A 14,225-nucleotide genomic window follows, 5' to 3' on the forward strand; every position below is an offset into this window, starting at 1 on the left:
CTTCCTCACTTCAGTACATGTGACGTGCACCTTTATAGTTTCCAGTTTAAGCCCTGTGTATGAGCCATCACTGTGAGAGCTAAATAGCATTGTCATCCGAGGTAAAATATAATCTGCAATCAAACAGATAGCGCAAGATCCTCGTTATCAATGTCGCAGCAATGATTACTGGTGATTTGTAATGTCTGCACAGTGATTCAGATGCATTCTGTAACAGCTGATATTAAAAGCAGCCCAAGTGTCTGGTGAGTCAATGTGTGTTAGGGGTGTTTTCATTTATTTTGTAACACTGGAGGATATTTGGATCGTAAATAAACCTGGGATGATATTTATGTATTTAATCGGGTGGTAAGTAAACTGGGGATGGTTGTTTGTACACTAGTTGCAAATAAATTTTGGAATTTGTTGAAAGTATGAGATAAAAGAAAAAAGTGAGAAAGGGGTGGGGATATGAAAGCTTTACTTCTACCTACTCCTTTTCAGACACTGTGCTTTTGTTTTGCTTGTTTGTTTAAAATATGTTTTAATTTTTGGTTCGAAATAAAGTCATTCATTTAAAATTGTATTGATAAAAGGATTTCCTTTTTATTTATTTTTTTTTTCAACAGGGAATACTTGTAAAGCCAGTGTTGTTACGGGGCGTGAGCACTTGTGCAGGTATGCAAAATGAATTCATGCAGTCTTTACAGACGGTCACACAGTTATTTTTCTGCCATTTTCAAAATCTAAGGGCACGCAAAATGTCAGCCGTGGTATTCGATTACCACAGCCCCAGAACGTATTTCATGCACTAACCAAGGGATCTTTTTTCTGATGCTTTTATAATTTCCTCTCATCTGCTTCATCTCAGTGACAGTATGGGAGAGGTATGCAGACGCTGGCTCAGCCAGGGGTGAAACATGACTGTATCCTGACTGTGATCTCTGTCTGTCAGCTCACTGATGTCGATATCTTTCCAGTGTCCTCCAACATGTGTCATCTCTTTATTTATTTTTTTTTTCTATTTAAGGCCATTGTCTCATCTCGGGACTCCAGGCTCAGTTTTGTCTCGTCTAAGTGGTGACCTTTCAGTGTCTACCTTTATCCCTCCTGAGCCCGGTGGCAGTGAACTGGTTAAGCTCCTCCTTCCATTCAGCTCCTCCTCCAGAAACTGGCTCTAGACCAGTGGAGCATGAGAACCAGGACAGCCTGGACATAAAGAGACGATTGTGGCGGCGCAGTGACATGGAAGCAAGTAGCTCTGATTCAACGAAAAGTCAGCTTCAGGCTCGCACAGCAAAGCCCAGCCAGTGGACGAGGAGCGGAGTCAGTGAGCAGGGCTTGTTCCAGCTTAGCCCATTGAGTGCACTATGAGGTGCACCCAAAAGCTGATTACAATAAACCAATGAGGAAGCATTAGCCACCCCAGCTAATTATGCCTTTAACTGTCTGTTCATGCTTGGGCAGGGCTCTGCTGGTACGTCACGTCCAAATTTATAAGGTGTCAACACACCAACTCCCATCTTTAATCAAGTGCTTGCCTCAGCGGAATATTCTGGAGTGGTAGGTGTTTTGGTAACAGGTGTTTGAGTTACTGGAAAATTAGAGGGCAGCATATGAAAAAAAAGAATCCTTAAGAGATCAACATAATATGCAACGCAATTAATATTTCCACAAAATACCAGGCCTTCTGGAAATAAATAAAATAAGTCATTTTAGCTTATAATAAAAAATGTATTAAAAGAGTCTAAAAACCTAAAGAATATGTAACTTTTCTCATATAATATTAATCTTTTTTTCCAGGTTGTGAACTGACATCATCCCAAATGTTTTAAACAATATTCAAACACAGAAAAATCTGTAATTTTTTAATTAAGGAAACGGTCCATTTTATTTGATCACTTATAATGTGATATGTTTTAACCGGTCAAGTTTTTTAGTCATCAGACATCTAGATCTTAAATCATCAAAGAAACAACCTGCGGCAGCTTGGCTCCAGCCGCTGCCGTGTTAAACAGCATTGGAAAAACACTGATTTTTCAGTGAAACTGCTTTATTGAGTGTTGATACTGATTTAAATCAATCTGCGGATAACTTGGCTCCTGGTAAAAACCTCCCCAACGTCTGGATTTTAAGTTACTAGAGAAAAAAAAGTGATCAAACATTAGCAGAAGCCAGGCTAGCAAACCCTCTGTGACGGGCCAAACAGCATTGGAGAAACACAGTTTTTTAATGTGAAACTGCTTTAAATGGTCTTGTTATTGGCTTAAATAACCTGGTTTGTTTGCTTTGGAGAGAACAAAACCTCTGCTGAAAATTCTGCTTCCAATGAAAACACCCTGAAGGATGACCACTGAAGGAAAACTAACCAAGAGAAACTGACTGAAATGACAGCATTGTTCATTCATTATTTGTTTATTATTCATAGACCCCTAGCAACAGAAAATGTACATACTGTACATTCAACTAGTTTTTGCAAGTGTGTACATCCTCAGACTACTACTAAAGTAATACTTTGCACGAAACTGAATCTCTACAAGCACATCTGCTGTTTTTTTTAGTTGCTCCTGACCTTTGACCTTACAGCATGCATAGTCTCGAAAGGAAGAAAAAAAAATATATCATGCAAAATGACATAATAAAAAATTCTGTGCTGTCATCTCTGTTATTAGATATTTTGGGGGTGTTTCTGTCTGTTATGCAAACCACAGAAAAAAAGGCAAAGACAGGGAGGTAAATGTATCAAAAAAAAAAACTTGATAGATCCTTGATAGAAAGGATCCAGGAAATGTTATAAAAGTACCATATAAAAATGGTGACAAAACAGGCCTACATGCGAGGAGAAACCCAAAAATGGAATCTCTGCGGGCTAACATTGTCTTTCCTTGCAATTTATAAGTTTGCACAATAGCACATAATAGCACACACAGCACACTGATTCATTTGACTTTATTGCACGACAGAAATAGCAGCAGCCTCCAGTTAAGAGTCCTTGAATATAAAGGGAGGCCAGGCTGTGCTGATAAGATTGTCTCATTTGGCTTGCAGGGCTAAGGTGCAGTGTGCTGCGTGTGAAAAAAAAAAAAAAAGAGGGAAGGCAGGATGTGGCTACTATTAGGCAGGTAATGGGATCCATCTGAGATGCATTAGAATCAGTCAAACAGAACCACACTTCAGTTCCGTTCAAATGACTGTCACAATCACTTCAAATGCACACCTTCAGCTTGTACTGTAGGCGACCAGAAAAAAAAGAGAGGCTGTGGCTGTGGAGGAGCTCTTCTGAAGTCGTGCCAAGCTCGGGCATGTGCTCTTTCCTAATGGTGACGGCTGGGAGAGTGGCAGTGAGACTGATGTGCATGAGAGCTGTCAGCCTCTCCCCATAACAAATGCCACCTCTCCTCCTGACAGAATGGAGACAGAAGAGGGAGGGACCGAGGCGGGGAGGAGAGGGGAGGTGTGGAGGTTACAGACAGAACCTGTGACCCAATTGTGGCCACACCAGCTGTTTCCCCTCCACTGCCTCCCAACCGCCGCCATCTCTGTGGACCACATCCTGCTAATTGGCCTATACTGCCTCGCACACACATACAAACACATCGCTTGCAAAAAAAAAAAAAAAATCACTGAAATGGCTTGTTCCCAGTGAGGAAGAACATTTTGCCGCTGCCTTAAGCTGTAGTTGCGTGATGATTGATAAGTCACAACATACTTTCCGGGAAATATAAATGACTGGCTGCCCCGCAACCACGACGGCTAATGCCCCCCTTGACATGCGCATAAGGCAGACAGACGGACAGAAAGTGATGACTGACTGACAGACTGCCACCAAGATTCTATGGAGGGGAAACTGAATTAATTGGTTTTCCCTTCTGTGGATAAGTCCTCAGAGTGGTGTGTATGTGGCGATAATGGTAGGTTGCAGTGACAGGCAGGTTATTTAATAAATCCCGGGATGTGTAAGGCAGAAAGGAAGGACACACACAAAACAGAGCCAGAAAGATACTTCTTTTTTTTTGCTCTGTATCTTGTCTGCCATAGCGCACAATATCTACTCTGATTTTCCCCTTTTTTTCCCGCTGAAGACACTCAAACCTGCTCGCACACACACGCACGCACGCCCCTAAGCATGCACCCACATAAATACACTTAATCGCTGACACACTCAGCCACTGCAGACACATCCAAGCATGCACAAGTAGGCTATAAAAGCACACACAGAAACATGCACAAGATCTTGCTCAATCAGTCTGATTTGTTTGTTTCCTCCTAAGCATTTGACGATTCCTCAAGGAGGAAAAAAACTTTGTATAATCAAGTCAATTATGTCATTCAATCAAGTCGAAAATCATTTCGAGCCCTTTCTCAGATCCATTGATTGCGAAGTCGTGCTGAATATTTGCTCGCTGCGTTCTATTGTGCAAATAAGCCATCTTTATTTGGAACGGCGAGACCGGGCCATGGTGAGGTCTTTAATGCCACTTGCACAGATAAAAGAGCAAAACAAAGTCCTTCACCTTGCTCGCTTTCAGTCACGAAAATAACATGGGGCTTCACAGGGGCGGGAGCTGGTTGCACACTGTCTCCGCACAAAAAAATAACAGTTTCTATTAATTTACAACAGCTCTTTTGTCTCCTTCAGGACGTGGTACATTATGTGCCCATGAAAAATCCATCCTCGGTGAAATTGTTTAAACTCAAGGTCAAGTGCTGATGTTACAGGGACTGTATGAGCTGAAGGTGACCTTGACTGATGTGGAATATGACATGAGGGAAATGGATCTGCGCTCAGTGTGGGGACATTATCTGTGAAATGCTACCACTGTATCAAACCGTGTTTGTGTGCGCACATGTGCACACACCCGAGAGTGAGCTTGTGTGAGTATGACAGCGTGTGCATGTATGCCTCACTCTGCTGGGGGTATTGGTCATGAGAACAGCATGCAGAAACTGCTGCAGCAGACAGGAACAAACAGCTGAATATGAGCCTCTGCTGACTGAAATGGGTGTGTGTGTTTTGTTTTTTTTTCTTTCATAACATACTGCAATAATGTCACTACAATATCAAAACCTTAGCTTTGATTCCTTTATATTCACAGTGATATTTGTTTTACAGTGTTATACTACACACTCGGATTTTGCTCTCTTTTTGGGGGGGTTTGGTCATGGCAGCTGGTTGTCATTGCTTGTTTGCTCTGTGAGCAAAATGCATGTTGTTGACCAGGCATGGTGGGCTGTGTGAAGCTATTGCCATATCTTCAGTTGTTTGCTTGTCACAACAGAGATTTATCTGTCAGGAATGGAGCCAAACTGGTGCCGCTGGCTTCTTTTAAGGCTCCTGATTGCTGTAAAGCGTGAAGTGCTGGCCATGTGGTGACTGTGAGTGTGTTAGTTAACATGGGCATGAATAACACTTTATTAGGCTTATCCCGGGTTACGATCATTATCACAATGTATTGTTTAGATGCGAATTTGGGTTATTCATTTTTCCCATATACACGAAATGTAATAGTAACCCAGTTTCTGATTAATGTGGTCTATACATGCTTGGGCCTGTGATGTTTACAAAAACAAACTGGCAACAGGAGATGAGAGCGACAGATAATATTACACTTATCGTTACATTTGCTACCACTTGACAACTTAACTGTTTCTTCTCTACTCCGATCGCCAGCAGCTGTCTGCTCCAAATGCAGACCAACATCTCTCTTAACCACACACACGCTACATACTAGAGCTGCAATGATTGGTCGTTTAATTCAGTAGTCAACTGAAGAAAAATTAATAGCTAACTCTTTTGAAAGCTGATTGATTCATTGATTTTTCAAGCAAAAACTCAAATATTTGCAGGTTCCAGCTCCTAAAATTTGCCTCCCTGCTGCTGATTTTTTAGTTTGCCCCATTTACTTACATGGAGGGGGGCAGGGTCAAATGATCTATACTGCAGCCAGCCACCAGGGGGCGATCAAGATGTTTTAGCTTCACTTTTAGCTAGCTATCATGCCGTCCATCTACATTTAAAGTCTATGGTAGGACAGGGGAGCAGGGATAGGCACATTTTTCATTAACCAAAGACAAAACTCTATTTCGGCATTGCATTGCAACACTGTTGCTGCTGCCATTGTTTGTGTTTCTGTTACATCAGTTAGCTGAAGCCAGTATATATAGCCGGTTTAAAGTGTATACGTACAATAATACAGGGTTTTTTTTCCGTTTTTTGTTTTTTAGCATTCCGCTTGCATATTTAATTTGGCATTATTGGTATAAGGGCTTATTTGGGTTTCTCAAACATATAAGCAAACATGTTTTTTACATTTTTTTTAAATGTACATGTTGGCTTTTTTAATGATTAAGCCACTACAACAAAGGCTTTTTAATATAATTCCTCATCATTTTTTCATGTTTTTCCATTCCTAGCAAAACACTCCAAAAATCCAATCATAAACAGGTGATTCATGTCCATGTGAACACACCCACTGTTGCAGTGATAGGGGGCACCATACACTGATTAAGAAATTATCAAATTAACATTTTTTGCTCTTAATAATGATATTAATAATATTTCTTGAAATAACTAATATCTAGCTTCCAACAACACAGCATGCAAAGGAATCAAATAGTGCTAAAATTTTGACTCTTGTGACAACACTGTGCAGGGTAATAATAAAATAAAAATGTCCTTACCTTCCCAAACTGTTCAAAATACTGCTTCACGTCTTCCACTACTGTATTAGCTGACAAGCCACCCACAAATATTTTCTTTGTTCTTGTGACCATCTGGAAAGGAAAGGGTGAGAGGAGAGGATTAGTGATGAGGCTTCAAATGTGTTGCACAACACCTTTAATGAGGCTTCAGACACACTGAGTGAGCATCACCTGTGCTGGGGAGGATAAAAACCAGTGAGGACACATTGTTGCTAAACAGGAATAAAACGGATTCACACAGTTGAGCTTCAAAAAACACTTTAGTATTATAACAAGGTCACGAATGCCGAAGGTATTGGCAAGAAAGAAAAAAAACACTCTTGGCTAAGGGAAGCAGTTCTGTGATTTCCCTCACAATGACATCTCAAATGGAAGCTCTAATCAAAACAGACTGTCACGGAATTAAAGATTTCATCCCTAAAAGTTTCTGTTTATCTTTGCGAAACTTAAAATAAAACAACAACAACAACAGAAATAATTTATGGATTTTCAAAAAAAAAAAAACAATTAATGAGTGCTGGAAGATGGAATCAGAGTGCATTAAAGCCTCATTTAGTTTCAAACAGCAAGAATATTAAGGATTATTACCCACGGCATCAAAAAAGGGCACGAACATCTGCTGCAGAGAGCACATGCTAAATTTAGGAGGACCATTTCTCAGGGAAATACAGTAGCACGTCAAAGCCAGAGTAAAATCTGCCAGGGACTATTTCTTTTTTCGCACAATTAAAAATTAACCAGAGAACTTCAGAATATGGAAAAACAATCTTATCCTAAAATCTGACCTCAGAAACATCTGCATGGACACTTTATCCTGGTCTCAGTGAGGACACTGACTTAACACGGTTTCTGTGATTTGTCTATTTTTTTCTTTACATTCAATGTATTTTATGGATATATATATAAATTTATATGTTTTCTGATTTCGTGCTCTCTTTGTTTTGTCATTATGGTTTGTTGTTATGATATATTTCTGTTTTAACAGTCATTTCATCATCTGGGTCACGTTATGGCCGCCTATTGGTTCCCCCGCTATATTGGTGTGGCCATACCTGTATTACAAATGTTTTTAAAGCACTGATGAAGACCGGTAGTGGTTGAAACACGTCGCCTTTTTCACATTTTTCACATTTTTGGAGTGCCTGGATTTTCTTCCTGTTTACCCGGCCACTTTATATTTAATTAATAAACTAGAGGGCTTACTGCCTGCTAACCTGAACCCTAGAAATGTTATTGTCCATTTTGGTAAATGCATAGTCTTGTTTGGACTCTCATGCTTTAAAGTATAGTCCGGAGTGCACACCAAGTTGTTGCTTTTTTAAATTGTTTATAGCATATAATTTGTGTGTAAATAAGTTTCCTTTTGTTGCATGGACTTATTTTTTGTATTATTTTCTTTATTTATATTCTTTTTTTGTGTCTTTGCACTTTGTCGGCCCCGTCTTGAAAATAGACCAGGATTTGTATTTTGAGAGCAGCACTGGAAAACCTTTTCATTCCCCTAACCTGACCCTAACACCCTGGCCCTAAATATGCCCCCATGAAATCTGATCTGAGACAAATCAAACAATTCTAATATCTGTGCCATTTACAGGTACTGTATTCTTTTTTCTAAGGTGACAGAAACAAATGTAAATGACTGTAACACTGAGGCTCAAGCACTTTGCGTCTCCATGGTACCCATGTTGTTATTATTATGGTTATAGCTTTGGCCTGATCTGACACTGCAGTAAGAGGACACTGTGGGGAGGAGGACTTTCCCCTCAGCCTCTTTCAGCCGACCTCTGGTAATAGATATACAAAGGTGATGGCAAATGATTTAGCACGTTTGATGTGGACATAATGTTTCTTAGCTTGAGGCAATATCGCTCATGTCTGATCCACTACCACTTACAACAATGTGGGGGACCAAATGGCTGAAGATCTCAATTAGTGCAGTAGTAGTCTATATACGGGGTTCCCACACATACTCATGGACAGAATTCAAAAGTTTTCCATGACTTTTCAAGAATCGATAATAAAACATCTATTTTCTTGCCTGAAATTTTTCCAACATATCAGAATCAAACTCCATTCAAGCAAACTTTACCTACGCTGGCATACATGAAGGAAGAGACAAAAATAAAGAAACATATGTGATGCATACGTGCAAGCAAAATGTTACAAATCAGCACTTAATAGAGTTACATAGTCAGCTACAGAAAATAATTTTGCTGCTATGTTACATTACATGGAAGGCAATCCATGAAAGACTACTGTGACAATTTCATTACACACAACAAAATTCCATGACTTTTCCAGGCCTGAACAGTGTGACTGTGAAATTCCAGGACTTTTTCAGGTTTTCCATGACCGTGGGAACACTGTATATAGGTCTGATTTGGCCTATGACAGGGGTAGGCAACCTGCAATTTCAGCACTGCATGTGACTCAAGTTGCTTACCTTGGCTTTGACAAAAAAACGAAATAAAAATGAATAGGAATACATTTTTACCGTTTTTGTTTTCATTTATCATTGTTGTAGACACCAGGTATAAAACGCTTTACTATTTTGTCATTTAAATGTGCATCATGCATCTACAGCATCTCCTTTTTCTCTAAATTCAGCCAACCTCAATAGGAGTGGCTAGTCTTGAGTTTCCCTTGATAAGCTTGTTGTGGATTCCAAATCCACAAGTCCAGAAAAGGTCTTTGAAGGAATATATCCCTTTGAAACCTGGAGCAACATCACTTCTCTTGTGCTGCTTTCAGACCCCTTTCACAGATTTTTAAACCTTTGAGCCCTGAGTCCAGTGATTTCTTTTAAAAAAAGGAGTAAAGAGGCAATGAGCAACCTGGCAAAAAATGTTCCACAAATAGAAAAGAAATAAGCAGATTTAGAAAATGATCTTTATTTATTTTTTTAAATTGTATTTAACTTTCTTAATCTTTTTTTTTTTTTGTTAGTTTGTTTTTACTAATTTTCAGGTAATTTTCTTGTACTTTTTGCTAATTTCTTGCTATTTTGTTTTTGTCATTTCTTATTTCCTTGTTCATTGCCTTCTTCCCAAGTTTTCAAATGGTTTCAAGTGGTTAATAGTGAAATTTTCCTTTACTGCAATGCTTAAAAGTTAAAGTACCAAATAATCATAAAAAAGTACTGAAGAGTGGCCATTTTTTAGTAAAACATATTAATGACGACCTATTTAGACCTATTAGTAATAGTGATGAATAGTGATTAGACCTTCATTGTAGGGTCACATATGATTTGGGGCTCCAGACAGATTTTTAGGTTTTTATCTTATTCTATTTATTTAATTTTCTGGCCAAAAGTGTGTCCTTCAATAGTAAAAGCTGCTGACCCCTGAACTTAGAAGAAAGACCACAGTAGGTTATTGTGATTTATGAATAATCCTCACCTTCCTCTTAGTACCAAATCTATGCTACAGATTTAGAATTACTAATATAAGGTGGCATACAATGATTTTTGATGCACTGCTCTATAATCTCACTGGTGAACAAAGAAAAGAGAAGCAGAAAAGGCAGCAGAGAAAAGTCACGGCTCTGATCTCCCAGAATCAAACCAAAACAAATGGCCGGGGCAGGATAAACACACTCCAGAGATGCACAGCATACTATCAAGAAAGGTTGAAAGAGTCTGCCTTGATCAAAATGCTGACCAAAACACTTTCGATCTATGAAAGAGGCTTAACACCGAGAAAAAAAAGAAGAAGCAACATTCAGCTCGAGCAGAAGTAACCATCTGTCAAGAGCTTTCCAGGTGCACACAGTCTCACAAGCACACAGCCTGCACATATGCACACAGCCTCCCACACATAGGCCCTCTCCTATTACAGCTTTTTTTTGCCTCTGATTTTTCATGTTTTTCTTATTTTATTTTGTTGTTTTGCTACAAAAGTCAATGAAACTAACTTTTGTAAAAAAGAAAAAAGAAAAGAAAAAAATTATAACATGTAAGTGGTCGCTATTTATAACTCCAATTTAAAAGTGAATAAGAGAAACGAGCTCTGCAACACAACATGTACTTCAGGGCTAGAGGTGCTCGCAACTGCAATATAAACACTTATTAAAAGAAAGTTACCACAACAGTTTGTTTTAGAGATCATACACTCAACCCATAAAAACACAAGTATGGATCTTTTATTACACTGATAAGAGCAACGTACTTCGCTCAGCACTGAAAATGTGCAGTGGGCCAAAGGCCTAAATATGCATATGCAGGTTGTGTAGTAATTAGCATACAGGCGTGAAAAACAGATTTAACCATCTCAGACAAACAATATTAGTACAAATGTCACTGCAAACAACATATCAAAATACAGCTGAGCAATAAACAGTGTAGATCTTGCACTATATGACACAGTACCTCTAAATAAATTATCAGAAAGCCAGCACCATCCCTACAACATAATCATATTACCATGGTAACGATACCTTTTTTAACACTCTATGCACATTAACATGCTAATGTATTTATTTTCAGTTGCTAATAAGTTAGGGATTCTGCTATATGTTAAATGTTTGCAAATTAAACATGCTAACATGCATTTAAGCATTCAGCAAAGGCCATAGCAATGGAGTTCACATTAGAGTAACAAATCTGCAGGGAGGTCTCGGGGTCCCTGAGATGATAGTGTCGATGTTTAGTTGACAAAACAATATTATTGCAATTTTAAAGGTTTTGAGCTACGCTGGGTATTTTGATAACATATTTTGCAAATTCTTCCAATTTTTTCAAATGAAAATTATGTCCAAACGAAAAACTTTGTCATCTGTTTTATCTAATACGATTAAGTTTTCAGTCTGTTCAACTCACTTCAATCATTTTGTTGGGGCAAAGAAAATCTAGCGAACTGGAAAAGCTACTGATGTAATTTATTATAGTAGGCTAACAAAAGTGTAATTTGATTTCCAATATTAATAATTTATATAATAAAAACATTTGGTATGTGGCTTCCATGTATTGATACAAATTGTCATGCAAAATATCGCAATACTACGCTGTTGCATTTTTTCCCACACTTTAACACTCATATTGCAGTCTAGGTTTCCATTTTTTAATGCATTTGAAAGTAATGAAATTGAGAGACAGTGCAGTGTTTGACACTGAATATACCTATTCTAAGCAGTCGCCCAAAGGCTTCTGCTAGTGTATGGCAACACAACGTGGACACACTATATGCAGTACTGCAGTATAATGTACTACTAGAACCCAGGGTTTCCACACATCTGCTGGCACAAAAATAGATTTTCAAGTTTTGAAGCTGTATAGTTCAATAGGAGCGCTAGTGAAATACAGTTTTCAGTTATATTTAGTGCCACACTGTTGGAGCGCAGAGCATACGCAGGGCAGAGATGGAGCAGCAGAATGTGAGGAACATTGAGGGTGAAAATTAGCTGTTCATTCTCGTGGGTCTAAAAAGTTTGCATTCACTTGCTGCATCTGCTCCTCTTCCATCAATCTGATCTGATCAGCCAAACAGATTGACAGATCAATTATTAATCCTGCGAGCCACAAACTGCTGCTGAGGATTTAACGAATTCATGGAGAGTTTAATGTTTTCCTTTTGGCCCTACTGGTGGCACAGATCTAACAATAACTAAGTTGTCTCCATTTTTTATTCATCCAACAATTTTATTTCCTGCTGTGGAATAAGCATTACAGGCTCTCAGTGAAGCTTATGGAAGATTATGTTGCTTTTTTCCCCTTCTTCACATCATTTGACAGATACTGGTGGACCTGCAAAATATCAACTGACCGGTTTAGGGTTATACACTGGCCACAACCCAGCAGCTGCATCATCCTCCTCCCCTACCCCCCCTCCCCTCCTCCTCTCTTCCCAACATCATGCCTCAGGCCTCAGAGGTTATCAGCCTTGGATGCTGCCGCCGGCAACCCCAAGCCAGACAGCTGCTGATAAACTGGCTGTGCGAGTATTTATCAACATCACTCACTTTTATCATTGCCAATCTAGGTTTAGAAAAAAAAGAAATAAACAAGTCAATGTTCATCTCGGCTTGCCTCTCTACATCAGCTGTTTGCCCTGCTTCCCTTCTGGGGCCACCCAGTCCCCGGTCATTTTTCGGCCTTGTTCCATCAGGCTACAACCAGTCAAGTTTTCAGCCTCGTCTTTATACTCTGACATGTCTGCCCAGTAGCTGATGGGATTGCTTGAGTCCTGGTACAACACAATTACTTTCTCTATTTTTCTCTCCATGGCGACAGGCCGCTTGGCTTCAGACTGTGTCCCTCTGTGTTATGGCTATACCATTTAGTGCAAATTAATGTCTCTTCTTTATGGATGCTTAAACTATTTTAAGAAACACACAAAGTATCAGCTATCCCCTGACTACTTAAAGAACTGCTGTTATATTCTCATGTAAAAATGCATCAAGTGCAGTAACTAAATAACTACATTGATTGGATGGAATGACTTTGCATTTAATCCGACACAGATCATTTTACATTTTAACGAATGCTTTTCCTTTTTAACCAAATTACACACAACCACCAGGGAACAGAAAACTCCCCTCACCGCATCCACAGCTACATTAGTTCTGATCATCTGGCTGCTGTAGTATTTTAAAAAGTCTTTTTCGACAACATTTCAATTCGAGCTGACAGATTTAAAAAATGGACCACTCTTCAACCCAGTTTTTCCTTTAACCCAATTTCGAAACATTCAGTTATTTTTGCACATCCCTAAGAGACAGCAAGGAGAGTTCTGAGTGTGCATGGTTGAATGCGTGTGCGCTTACACGTGAGTATGTTTCTAATTTCTTGAGTGCACGAGGGCTGTGCGCACGACAATTACTGCCCCAGTGCATTACCATGGTAATAGAAGGCATGCGGCGGATACATACAGAGAGGCAGGCAAAAAATGTAAAAAGCTTCTGGGGCCCTCTTATCGACACCTGTTAGCAGTTACTAACAATGACAGACAGAACATAATGACAAACCGTATACGCGTGACAATAGTGTGACCTTTTCTATGAGGTCATCAAAAAATGCTGCAGGAGCTATCTCATAATGCCTGTCAATTATGCAATAAAGGCCAGCTCTAAACCACTTGGATTTTGAATTTTTCTGACCTCTGCGCAGTCATATTGGCGTCTTGATTTGAATAAAAGCACAATTTAAACTGACAAAATCCATCTTCTTCAAAACTTAAACTCTGCGTTGAGATTAACTTTTGCACTGAAGTTAATCTCAACGCACAGTCGGTTTGTTAGCAAATGGAACATTCAACCCCAAAATAGCCATTTTTCCAACTCTAAATCACTACTACTTAGTCCACATTGCACAGTTGGTCTTGGTACTTTAAGAACGCTTTAGAACGTTAGCTATTTTCAGTCCACATGAAAACAAAACAAGCGATTCAGGTCACGTAAATACTGTCCAGAGAGTGCTTAAAACTGGCTGCTTTGTCCATACACCTCAACAACAATATCCTACTCCTAGCCTGAAGCATACACACACACACACACACACACACACACACACACACACACACACACACACACACACACACACACACACACAC

The 14,225-nt window shown here is 39.3% G+C and overlaps 1 protein-coding gene across 11 annotated transcripts in view; it reads right to left on the reverse strand.

The window, feature by feature from the left end:
- The window catches only part of LOC121952124 (RNA-binding protein Musashi homolog 2), a 338,550-nt gene that overhangs the window by 230,481 nt on the left and 93,844 nt on the right, over window positions 1-14,225 (reverse strand). For all 11 annotated transcript variants that reach the window (XM_088088718.1, XM_088088717.1, XM_088088720.1 and 8 more), the window contains one exon: window positions 6,661-6,753. In XM_088088718.1, coding sequence (XP_087944844.1) covers window positions 6,661-6,753 — 93 coding nt within the window. The remainder of the gene's footprint in view (window positions 1-6,660; window positions 6,754-14,225) is intronic.

This window comes from Plectropomus leopardus, chromosome 15 (assembly GCF_026936395.1).
Source record: "Plectropomus leopardus strain MGB_pleo_1.0 chromosome 15, ASM2693639v1, whole genome shotgun sequence".
In the NCBI taxonomy this organism is placed as follows: Eukaryota; Metazoa; Chordata; class Actinopteri; order Perciformes; family Serranidae; genus Plectropomus; species Plectropomus leopardus.